At 41.6% G+C, this 12263-nt stretch overlaps 1 protein-coding gene across 4 annotated transcripts in view; it reads right to left on the reverse strand.

Moving 5' to 3' along the window:
* ADCY1 (adenylate cyclase 1) overlaps nt 1-12263 on the reverse strand; it is a 643071-nt gene that overhangs the window by 315960 nt on the left and 314848 nt on the right. For 3 of the 4 annotated variants that reach the window (XM_068236507.1, XM_068236508.1, XM_068236506.1), the window contains exon 5: nt 972-1099. The exons of the other annotated variant lie outside the window; for it this stretch is intronic. In XM_068236507.1, coding sequence (XP_068092608.1) covers nt 972-1099 — 128 coding nt within the window. The remainder of the gene's footprint in view (nt 1-971; nt 1100-12263) is intronic. 4 annotated transcript variants of the gene reach the window in all.

Consider the following 12263-nt stretch of genomic DNA (forward strand, 5'->3'; position numbering starts at 1 on the left):
TGGGGGGCATCCAGATTTTTGCAGGAAGGCCCAGTGATTTCTAGTTACGCCCCCGAGCGAGTACATAATGCAATGCATGCTGTGCATGTTAAAACATGTTTACATTATTTTTGTAGAATTGTCAATTGTTTTGTACAGTAACTGCATTTTTTGCACACTGATTAAAGTAGGTTAGGAAAACCTGATCTGTAACGATGCAGATATGTGTGCATGCCCATACAGTTGTATGGGCAGTATTTTCACATGTGGCATCACAGCATAATGTGATACAGCATGACACACCACAGCACGACCCAACACAGCATGATGCAACACATATAGGGCTTGATTCACCAAGCTGTGCTAATGCATAGCATGACCGCGCTATGCGTTTAGCATGCAATGTAACGCGTGTGAAGCTTTATGCGCGTAAAGATTTACAGGCGCACGGTAACGTGGCAAAGTGCACGCCTTAACGCGTGAACACCTTCATTAGTGCGCGCATGTACATCTTTACGCATGTAAAACCTTTACGCGGGTCACGTGCGTACTTTGCTTGCTAAACGCTCAGCACGGTCATGCTGCTGCGCGTTAGCACAGCTTTGTGAATCAAGCCCATAGTGTGAATGAATCCTTAGCAAAGACTAATATTTTTTGTTCCTGGGATTTGACTCTGTATGGTTTTGTATAAAAAAGTATACTTTATTTGGTATGTGTGTATATTAAAGGTTAATTGAAAAAAATAATGAAATGAGCATTTAATTAAATATTTAAATGTATTTTTCTACATTTGTCCAAAAATGTTTTTTTTAGATGTCATTTTTAAAATCCAAACCATTATTTACATGCAAAGTTTGGCAAAACATTCACAGATCTTTTGGTAGTATTTACAAAAAAAGTAAGTGTTTATGCAATCCTCCTGCTAAGAAAAATTGCAAATAAATAAAATAATAATTAAAAAAAAAAGAACTGGTTTACATAGTGTTACTTACGTAATGGTGTCAATCATGTCCAACCCCATTTCAACACAACAATGTGCATGATCAGTTTTAGGCTGCGTTAATCCAGACACACAGTAGTAACAGTCTCCAAGTATCTTAATTCTTCGACAGTGATTTTCCTGTTACAAATACAGTGGTAATTAACTCTCATCTTAATACATATTATACATATTATGCTAATACGTGATATAAATGGCTTTTAGCACTTTATATGATTGTTTAAGAAGAATTTTGCTGACCTTCACACTATCACATGATTCTCAAACAACAAATCCAGAACAATAGGAAGTGCCAAGTAAAACAAACAAAATGTATATTTAGAGAAGGTAGGAAGATAAGTAAAACTCACCTCCCCAATGATTCACTGATAGCGTTTTTTCAGAATTTTGATCAACAACAAGATAGCACGTGTAAGACAACACGTTTCACAGATAAAAGCTGCTTCCTCAGGTCAAGGTAAGTGTTTTAAAAGCAGTCACTGGTATTTCTGCGTGCTGATCCGGATAGGCACTCATATGCAGATACAGATGGCTGCTTTTAAAACACTTATCTTTGAAGTTAGATTAAATCAAATAACCTTATCCTTACTACATTTTGACCCAAAAAATGCTTTATACTTCGGAAAAGTACCTATCTAAACATTGTAGTAGCAGTAGAGTATTGTACCATGTTATCCATCATTAGAAGCAAAAAGTTTTAAATCAGGATGATACCATCTATGGGACAAATCAGGTAAAAATCTTATCATTAAAGGGGTTCTGTAGTGGTTATTAAAAACAAAAAGTGTCACTTATCTGGGGCTTCTACTGGCCCTCTGCAGGCATCTTGTCCCGCGCCGGCCTTAACGATCCTCCGCTCCACGTGCCCTGACTCACATCCAAATTATTTGTCTAACTAGAAGAATGCCACTGCGTCTGCGTGGCCATAGGCACGCGCATCCTCGCTCCCGCTCACATTTCCGAGAGCTTCATGCACAGTATGAAATGTTCTCGTATTGTGCCAGAGCAGGAAGCTACCGGAGACACGAGTGGGAGTGAGGACGTGTGTGGCCATGGCCATGCAGATGCAGTGGCATTCGTCTAGTTAAACGAATAATTGGGAAGTGACCCGTGGCGGGGGACTGGAGGATCCTTGAGTGACGGGGCAGTACAAGATGTCTCCAGGGGGCCAGTAGAAGCCCGAGGTAAGTGACACTTTTTGTTTTTAAAAACCACAACAGAACCCCTTTAAAAAGAAAAGTAAATCCAATTTTATCCAGCAGATTAACAGACCAGATGACAATACACCAAATGACACACAAAGCATATCTAGGGTGTTCTCCAAATTTACGAAGATTTATATAACCTGGACAGGTCATGTCCAGGTTATATAAACTTTTGTTAAATTGGTAACCATGCTAGAATACCATTAATCCCCAAGGAGAGGAAATCTAACCAGGAGTGTGCTCAATTTAGACCAATTTCGCTATTAAATTGTGATACCAACATTCATGCAGAAATTCTAGCAAATAGACTCAGCATAGCGGCTGATAGAGTTCTGGTTATACAGTGTAACTGTTAAGTCTTGGTGGGTTTTCTCTTCAGTCCCTGTTGACCCTCCCACGAAGGAAGAGGCGTTACCCAGTAGTGGAGTCTAGGTGACCACGGGTCTTCACCCACACCCCCTTGAGGGGAGTGCAGGACCACAACCCCAGGAGGGGGAAGTGGAACTTAGCTGCCTAGTGCCCTACCAGGTCACTACTGGGATTGCCTCAGCGAGTGGTCAGGAGAACAGGTGACACTAATTGTGGAGTATGCTTGGTCAGACGATGATTGTAAATCCAGGCTAGGCAGAGTGCAGCAGAGGTCGAGGTCACAAGCCAAAGGTCAGGGCAGGCGGATATCAGCGGTAATCGGGTACACAGGCCAAAGGTCAGGGCGGGCGGCAGACAGCGGGAATCCAGGAACAAGCCAGAGATCAGGGCAGGCAGAGATCAGCGGTAGTCGGGGTCACAGGCCAAGGTCACAACAGGAAATCAAATCAGGATCAGCAATACAGGAACACGGTTCACCAATAGGCTAGCCAAACTGTCAGAGCGAGCAGCACTGCAGCAAAGGGCAGTGCTGCTTATATAGTTGAAATTGGCGCCGAAATTAACGCCCTGCGCATGCGCGCCGCAACTGAAGTGAGCATAGGACAGCGAATGAGCCCCTGCGCGTGCGCACAAGGGAAGGCATCCTCGAATGTCGCGACCGGCCGCCATGGTGAGTGTGACAGTAACGATCGGTGTAACACAGAGAGGATCTGATTACCGGTGATCTGCAGTATCACCGAGAATACAGATATATACCCGATTATTGATGATCTGCAGTATCACCGATAATCAGATATATCTCTAACCTCTGGACACCTGAGTAATATAAGTGTTTGGTGCAACAGTAATACTTTGAGGAAGATCCCCGTAAAGTGGATACAAGGCAGTATGGGATACTGCCTGAAGGACAGGCTCCTTCCTTGGCCTGAGGCTCCCAAATGGGGGGAGTCAGGCTGAGTGAAGGAAGGACCAGAGTGTGAGTGACACCAAGGGTGGGGTGTCACTGACAGATCTGTGAACTATCTCTAAACAGAGGAGATAGTTCTCGAGGTCGGACTAGCCAGGTCGGCAACAGACAGACAGATAAGGTACAAAGACAGAAGGCTGATTCGGTATCCAAGACAGGCAGGGTTTGGCAACGTGATATCAGATATGCGTGGTACTGAATCAGAAAGCAGAGGAATGGTCAGGAAAGCAGAAGGTCATAACAGATAATATACAATGCCTAGTCTCGGTGTGAGCTCCGTGATCATCAACCATCAACACCCTGGAACTAGTCTGAAGAATAACAGAATAATCATACAAGTCCCTAATCTGGGTGTGAGGTCCGTGATCATCAACACCCTGGAACTAGTCTGACGTATAACAGAGATATAACACAAGTCCCTAATCTGGGTGTGAGGTCCGTGATCATCAACACCCTGGAACTAGTCTGAAGTATAACAGAGATATAACACAAGTCCCTAATCTGGGTGTGAGGTCCATGATCATCAACACCCTGGAACTAGTCTGAAGTATAACAGAGATATAACACAGAATCTAACAAAAGGTCTGAGTGCTTCCACGTAGTGATCACAACGGCAGACAACCAGAGAATGACCAGCACCCAGTATATATAGCAAAGCGCTCTCTAGCGCCTCCCCTAAGTGCTGGACCAATGGGAACTGGTTGAATCGTCAGCTGACCGGCTAGGTCAGCTGACTCCCTTCTGGCTGTCATAAAAGTTCTGCCTCTCTGCGCGCACGCGCGTCTTTCTGAACCTGTGTGGACTATCAGTCCCAGCCACACCAGACATGTGTTGCAAATCACCTGCCATGCTGGATGCGGAATCCGCCGCACCGCTATCACGGCATGCGGAGGTTCCTCCGCGTTCGGCCATCTTACTGGATGTAGGCCTATGCGTGCAAACCGACGCTTTGGACGCGGAATCAGCCGCCCCGTTCTGAGTACACGCGGCAGCTTTTCCGCATTTCCTCACATACAGCAATCAGACTTTATGAAGAATAAGCAAATTCAAGATAATATTTACTCAGCAATAAACCTAATTCACAATGTAAATAAACGGGTCTGGTCTGGAAGCAGTGATGGTAGCAGTAGACAAAGAAAAGACCTTCAACCGCCTGTCAATAGAATTTGTGTTTGCAATTCTGGAGAAATTAAGCTTCAAATTGAATTTTATCAATAAAGTTAAAAGACTATATGCAAACCAAAGTGCAGGGATCAACCTAAAGGGCATATTTGAAATTAAGAATAAGTTTAGACAAGGATGTCTCCTATCTACCTGGTTATTTAATTTCAATTTAAAAGCTATAATTATATCAATCCAGAATGATAAAGACATAAAAGGTATAACAACATACATAGATGTGTGCTTTGAGTACCATTATCTAATTTTAGTATTCAGCAAAGGTTTTTAATAAGGGTGTACCAGTAAGGAAGGGGTTGAGGTTTGGCTTCAGGAATAAACAGTCATTAGAAATGGCACATGGTGCTGTGCTTGGTTGTAGCTGAATAACATATCTCTGTAAGTGCTCATTCATGAAAGTTTTGCCCAGGGGTCAACAGGTGTGTATGCAGCTTTACACTAAACGGGTATACACGTATACACGCCTAGAGATGGCTCGAACCTCCGATTTCCGGTTCGCGAACCTCGAACGCAAACTTCCGCAAAAGTTTAGTTCACGCTAACTTTCGCGAACCGTAATAGACTTCAATGGGGAGACGAACTTTGAAAACTAGAAACATTTATGCTGACCACAAAAGTGATGGAAAAAATATTTCAAGGGGTCTAACACCCAAGTTTCTGCATGGATGAGCGGGATAGACGCCAAAAGTCCCAGGGAAAAATCTGGATTTTTGGATCTGGATCTGGTCAGAGTGCAGGCGATAGTGGTTTTCAAGCCCATATGGTCGCCGGGCTGAGGTAGCTCAATGACAGAACAACAGTGACCGTCCAGCTGATCGAATATGGTCTGTCCACAATGAAGCAATGACCTTATTATCTTGGGTGTGCCCCCCCCGAGACACTCATATAGCCAGCGGTCATTGCTTCATTGTGATACGCAAGCTTCTTCACCGTGGCAAGGTAACGATCACGACGGGGAATTGACACATGTACATGCCTTTTGTTTTGTTGTTGCAGCTGCAGTTCAGCCAGAAAAATTAGGCAGGCATGTACACGCACCAGAACAATTATTATAGCAGCCGCTGCTAGCAGCTGCCTTAAAAATTCAGGAATCCGCCTGGAGTCCTGGACCCTGTTGGTGGTGGCGGAGAAGGCAGTCAAGCGGCCTGCAGGCAGAGATGCTGTGTGGGGAGCGACTTAGTCTTGGGATAGGCAGTCACTTGGCGTGCAGGTGCTGTGTGTGGGGACTGACTTAGTCTTGGGGCGGGCAGTAGCCCTCCGGGATCCATGCCTCATTCATTTTGATAAAGGTGAGGTAGTGAACACTTTTGTGACCTAGGCGACTTCTCTTCTCAGTGACAATGCCTCCAGCTGCACTGAAGGTCCTTTCTGACAGGACGCTTGAGGGAGGGCAAGACAGAAGTTGGATGGCAAATTGGGACAGCTCTGGCCACAGGTATAAATAGTTGGTTGTTAAATATATCATATAGAAGAAACACATAGAAGACACACACAGTGATATTTGAAAAGTGTAATTATGCTTATTGGATTTAAAGAAAGTGTACAATAATTGTTTAAACAAAATTAGGCAGGTGCATAAATTTGGGCACTGTTGTCATTTTATTGATTCCAAAACCTTTAGAACTAATTATTGGAACTCAAATTGGCTTGGTAAGCTCAGTGTCCCCTGACCTACATACACAGGTGAATCCAATTCTGAGAAAGAGTATTTAAAGGGGTTAATTGTAAGTTTCCATCCTCTTTTAATTTTCTCTGAAGAGTAGCAACATGGGGGGGAGGGTCTCAAAACAACTCTCAAATGACCTGAAGACAAAGATTGTTCACCATTAGGGTTAAGGGGAAGGATACAGAAAGCTGTCTCAGAGATTTCAGCTGTCTGTTACTACAGTTAGGAACATATTGAGGAAATGGTAGACCACAGGCGCAGTTTAAGTTAAGGCTCGACGTGACAAACCAAGAAAAATCTTGGATAAACAGAAGCGACGAATGGTGAGAACAGTCAGAGTCAACCCACAGACCAGCACCAAAGACCTACAACATCATCTTGCTGCAGATGGAGTCACTGTACATCGTTCAACCATTCATTGCACTTTACAGAAGGAGATGTTGTATGCAAGAGTGATGCAGAGGAAACTTTTTCTTCGCCCACAGCAGAAAACAGAGCCATTTGAGGTATGCTAAAGCACATTTGGACAAGCCAGCTTTATTTTTGGAATAAGGTGCTGTGGACTGATGAAACTAAACTTGAGTTATTTGGGCATAACACGGGGTGTTATGCATAGAGAAAAAAACAACACAGCATTCCAAGAAAAATACCTGCTACATACAGTAAAATATGGTGGTGGTTCCATCATGCTGTGGTATTGTGTGACCAGTGCAGGAACTGAGAATCTTGTCATAGTTGAGGGACACATGGATTCCACTTAGTATCAGCAGATTCTGGAGACCAATGTCCAGGTATCAGTGACAAAGCTGAAGCTTCGCCAGGGCTGGATCTTTCAACAAGACAACGACCCTAAACAGTGCTCAAACTACACTAAGGCATTCATGCAGAGGAACTAGTACAACGTTTTGGAATGCCATCTCAGTCCCCAGACCTGAATATAATTGAAAATTTGTGGTGTGATTTAAAGAAAGCTGTGATTGCTCGGAAGCCATCAAACCTGAATGAACTAGAGATGTGATCCAAAATAACTTCAACCAGAATTCAGACTCTCGTTGGAACCTACAGGAAGCGTTTAGAGACTGTAATTTCTGTAAAAGGAGGATCTTCTAAATATTGATTTCATTTTTGTTGTGGTGCCCAAATTTATGCACCTGCCTAATTTTGTTTAAACAATTATTGCACACTTTCTGTAAATCCAATAAACTTCATTTCACTTCTCAAATATCACTGTGTGTGTGTCTCCTATATCATATATTTAACTGACATTTTTTAACAACAAACGATTTATACAGGAAAATCATCATGATAGACAAGGTTGCCCAAACTTTCATATCCCACTGTAAATTAATAGCTGCATTTCCTATAGTGGGTGTTCTCATGCCTGTTATTTTATTGGGTGACTTTGACACTCAAATTTACTGTAATAGCCGCTATTAGAGGTGCTTTACATGGTCGCCTATGACGGTTCTCCATTAGTTTTAGGTATACTGTAGATTGGGGAGGATTGGCATTAGGAGTCTGTATGGGGTTGCTACAGTTAGGCATAGATAGGGGAGAATTAGTGTTAAGCATAAATAGGGCATATCTTAAATAGCGGTTCATGGAAAAATATCACGTTAGTGTGCGTTAGTATATGTTACTGCGATTTGGTATGCGTTTCTAACATAGCAGTGCATTGGTAAAAAGATTTCAGTTACAATGCGAATAGTGGGAAGTGTGCCATAGGAAAACATGGGCATTACTTTCAAAATCAGTTTTCTTTCAGTTTTAACTGAGCAGCTGATCAAGTGTAAAAGGGGCCTTAGAGTGATAAATGAAAATGCCAATATTCTTTTTGCATTCATTTTCGCGAAAATAATGTAAAATTTGGCTTTCCCGCAAAAATGACTTTGAAAATGATTTTGTAATACTTGTGTTTTCTTACTTTTTTTTCTAGTCTTCACTTTGAAAGGTGAAATTTGCTCTTAACTAATGAATGACAACTTCCAGTTTTGGCGAAAATTCATATATTCAATATTTTTAAAATTAAAAATAGCATTTGACTTGACTTTGGCAAAAATTTGCAAGCAACACTGATGCCTAACCCTAACCACCCCTCAACTACTCCTAACCACACATCATCTACTCCTAACACTAACCAGGTGTGATGTACGGATTCACCGGTGGAAATGCCTGCAGGGCAGTCCGCCATCCACGCGATCATACAAAAATGAGTACACAAAGCCTGTGTAGGAGCGCTTCTTTAACTACATCACCTTCTCCAGCATGAGTATCTATGTCCCTGTATATAAACAAATATAAACACGTGTAAACACTTGGTTCTGTCTTCTATTTTTAGAACACACTAATTCTGTATCAACATCTTCTGGCCAAAAAGTAAAACCACATCCAAATACCCTATTATACACCTTCCCATATAAAAATGAAATACATTTTCATTATTTTTCAGCCCAGGCAGACCTCTGCTACACAGGAACGGTTGTTTATCTATCTCTCCCTGACAAGGGTGCCATAAAGCAACAGATTCCCATTACAGTCATTGTTCCCTAGAGGGAGCTCAATGAACCCTAAATCAGAGCTATATTATATAGCTCCAAGATCTACTCCAAATGATTTTGATAAGAAGAGGGACACTATAGCTACGGTCATAAAGCTATATAAAAAAGTCAGAGACATTCGACAGGCCTGTACGCTAGAAGTAGTGACCCTTAGTTAAACTTTGACATATAATTCCACAATTCAATGGATATTGCAGAACCGCTGGGGCCCAGTCATTCAGAATTTACAGTGCGTAATGCGACAAGTACAATACATACCTTCTGAGAAGTTAATCGATTGAATAGCCGCCTCACAGCCTGAGATATCGATTCCCTAGACAGAGCAGGCATCACCCCAAGGGAGTTTGATATCGATTGGTTCAGAGCATGATGATGGAATGTAAAATGTTGGTTTTCATATCATATGTCAGATAGCCACTAAGTTATGACATAATTGGAGAAAATACCCAATTCGGTCCCTAAGACAATAGGAGCTGAACTTCAGCCTAAGGTCAGATTGCTAAGGGTGGGAGAACATCTCTTGTTACCATCCACACCCTCCAGCAAAAAAAGGGTTAAATTGACTGGACACACAGGCTGAGAGAGAGACTCCAGCCAGCCATATACCATCACAGATTGGCTATTTTATCCATGGACTTCTATCCACAGAGTTTTCCATAATTGGACTTTATATCTTCTTTTGGACTTATTATTGCAAAGGACATACGGTAACTTGACACATTGCTCAGACTGTAATTAGTTAATATTTTCACTTTTAATACTTATTATTTTTTCTATATCGATTTGCTTCAAGTGCTATATTTAGTTCTGCATTATTTCTTTAAATAAGCGATTAAACATTTTTCGTCTAAGTGCTGTTCTGAAAAGCTTTGCGAAGGATTCACATCTCCTAAGAGAAATTGTTGTTACCATAACCTTTTTGATAATAATATTGTTAGTTTTGCTATCTCTAGAAAGGTTGTGAATTAACCCATTTTCCTACAGGATTTAGCTAGAGTTAGACTTAGCATATTCGCACGCTTTATTGCGTTATTGGTGGCAGCGACCTGGTCTCTATAAGAGATCACAGATTGTATTGATTGTACATACAATCAAAATTTTAACCAATTCAAAAGGTTACTTTGCCTGCAATGCTGACTGCCTTCAGGATTTCCTCTGGGTCTGAGGCTGGCTGAATGGTAAACTGCGGCAAAGGGAACAGGAATTGGAGGGTGACTGCACATACATTACATTGTCAGCAGCGGTGCGACCAATCTTTGGTGTCAGTCTGTTCACCGTATTTCAAGCCATCGGATGCAACTATTCACCCAATGGTAATGGTGCAGAATTAGACAGGATTGGCGCGCGTTGTCACATTATTATCTGATGATCCGGCAACCTGTCTTTTAACGTCAGCTTGCTCACAGTCCTTCAAGCCATCAGAGGAGATTATTCCCCGATGTTACTAGAGTAAGTTAGATGGGATCGCAGGGCTGGACATCACACCAACCCCTATCTAAATAAACTGCAAAAAAAAAAAAAAAAGCCATAGGTGCACCTTGAGAATAATGGATTGCTGTGCATCTAGTCTGTTATCATATTAGGTATATGTGACCTCATTTTGATCATAATGATGAGTTGTAGTATAAATTTTGATTTGTCTAATAGGTTGAATCCCTGCCACATTAAAACAGGTAGGGGCAGAGTTGGTAGCTTACAAAACACCCACATTTGAATAGCCCTGCTCGTTAGCTTTCCATAATGGTGACATTTGTGGCCTTTTCTGATGCCCTGACTCTTCTGGGGCTTTGCAAACAAAGTATGGCATTAAAATACTATGTGGAAAAAAAATTGGCCTGTACAAAGCCACGTGCACACTGTGAAGTTGATGGCCTGCTGCTTAACTAGCTATCAACTGAGAAATATGTGGTATTATTTTAACCACGATAAGTTGTAGTATAGATTTAAAGGAATACTATCGATTGAAACGACTTTTTTTTTAATACTCTATATTAGTGTACACATTATCACTAGTGCTAGGGGCACTTTATTTATTCACCCAGGTCTCTCTGTCGCTATCCTTGCTTAAAAATTCATTTCTCACACAGCTCATAGTAGTTTGGGTCACCCTGAGCTGCTTGGTTACTCTGTCACACAGCTCACAAATATATTTCACTGTGTCACTCACAGCATGCAGCAGACATGAGGAGAAATAGGCTGATCTGAGGTGGTAACAGGTAACTAAATGAGCCAGAATATTGCTGGAATATAACTAGCTATACCACGAGTCTGTGTTTACACTCAGACTGGCTACCTGCTTGAGGTGATTCACTCCAGGCTGCATCCACTTTACAAGCTGCTGAGAGGGGCAGACCACTGTCTACAATTAGCATTATTAGTATCTTTATCAGTCAAGAGAAGCAAAGATAAAAAAACACACATTGCTAGAATCTTTAACCCCTTACCACCATATCAATAAGATTCTTTCAGCAAGGTGATAATTAAACTATAAACTGAGGAGTTGATAGCAACTCCCCTGTGCAGACACATGGTCTAGCCCTCTGGGAGCTCAGTATTAGATACATTTTGTATCCAACACTGACGCCAAAACTGACGGAGGATTTTACAGCTGAGAGGAACAGCTGTGTGAGGAATCAAATTGCTCCTAATACTTGTCCTAATGTGTGCTACAACATACAGCATTTAAAAATAAATGCATACATCGATAGTATTCCTTTAAGGGTGTTTTAGGGTTGAAGCCCATGTCTTGTGAATTCTTTTCAGTGCCAAATTCAATTTAAAAGCATTTTTTTAATTTTTATTTCATATATCTCTGTACCCCCCCCCCCCCCAAAAAAAAAAAAAACTTGTAAAAATAAAATAATGTGACATAATTTAGAATACATAATTGTTATCTTAGGGATCCCGCTTTTTAAATACGTATGCCTTGAGGGTCTGGGTTTTTTTGTAATTAGCACCTGAGCCAAAGCAGATGTAAAAGCTTACAGCATGCAAATACTGTGCTTATCTTTCTGATTTATATGGCATGCTTATAAATAATAATTTGGCCTTGGCCACTTGAATCACCCACAGGCATGACACATCCATGATATTACTACAAATTTACCTTTTTTGAGAGGAAATCCATTGTAGTTATTGATCACCTGAGCAAGCAGTGTTATGGTGAGGGTGAGAGAGCTGCAGAATTGCAGAGCTCTACCCTACAGTATCTTAAGGTGAAAAAATCAATTGGTTAAACCCACCCTGAATCAAGTCTCCCTCAAAGTGGTACCTGTAAGCAGGGGTGCTCGGATAGTACTTTTTAAAATCCGAATTGATTCGGATCTGGATACCCAGATAT

The sequence above is a fragment of the Hyperolius riggenbachi genome, chromosome 5 (assembly GCF_040937935.1).
Source record: "Hyperolius riggenbachi isolate aHypRig1 chromosome 5, aHypRig1.pri, whole genome shotgun sequence".
Lineage (NCBI taxonomy): Eukaryota > Metazoa > Chordata > Amphibia > Anura > Hyperoliidae > Hyperolius > Hyperolius riggenbachi.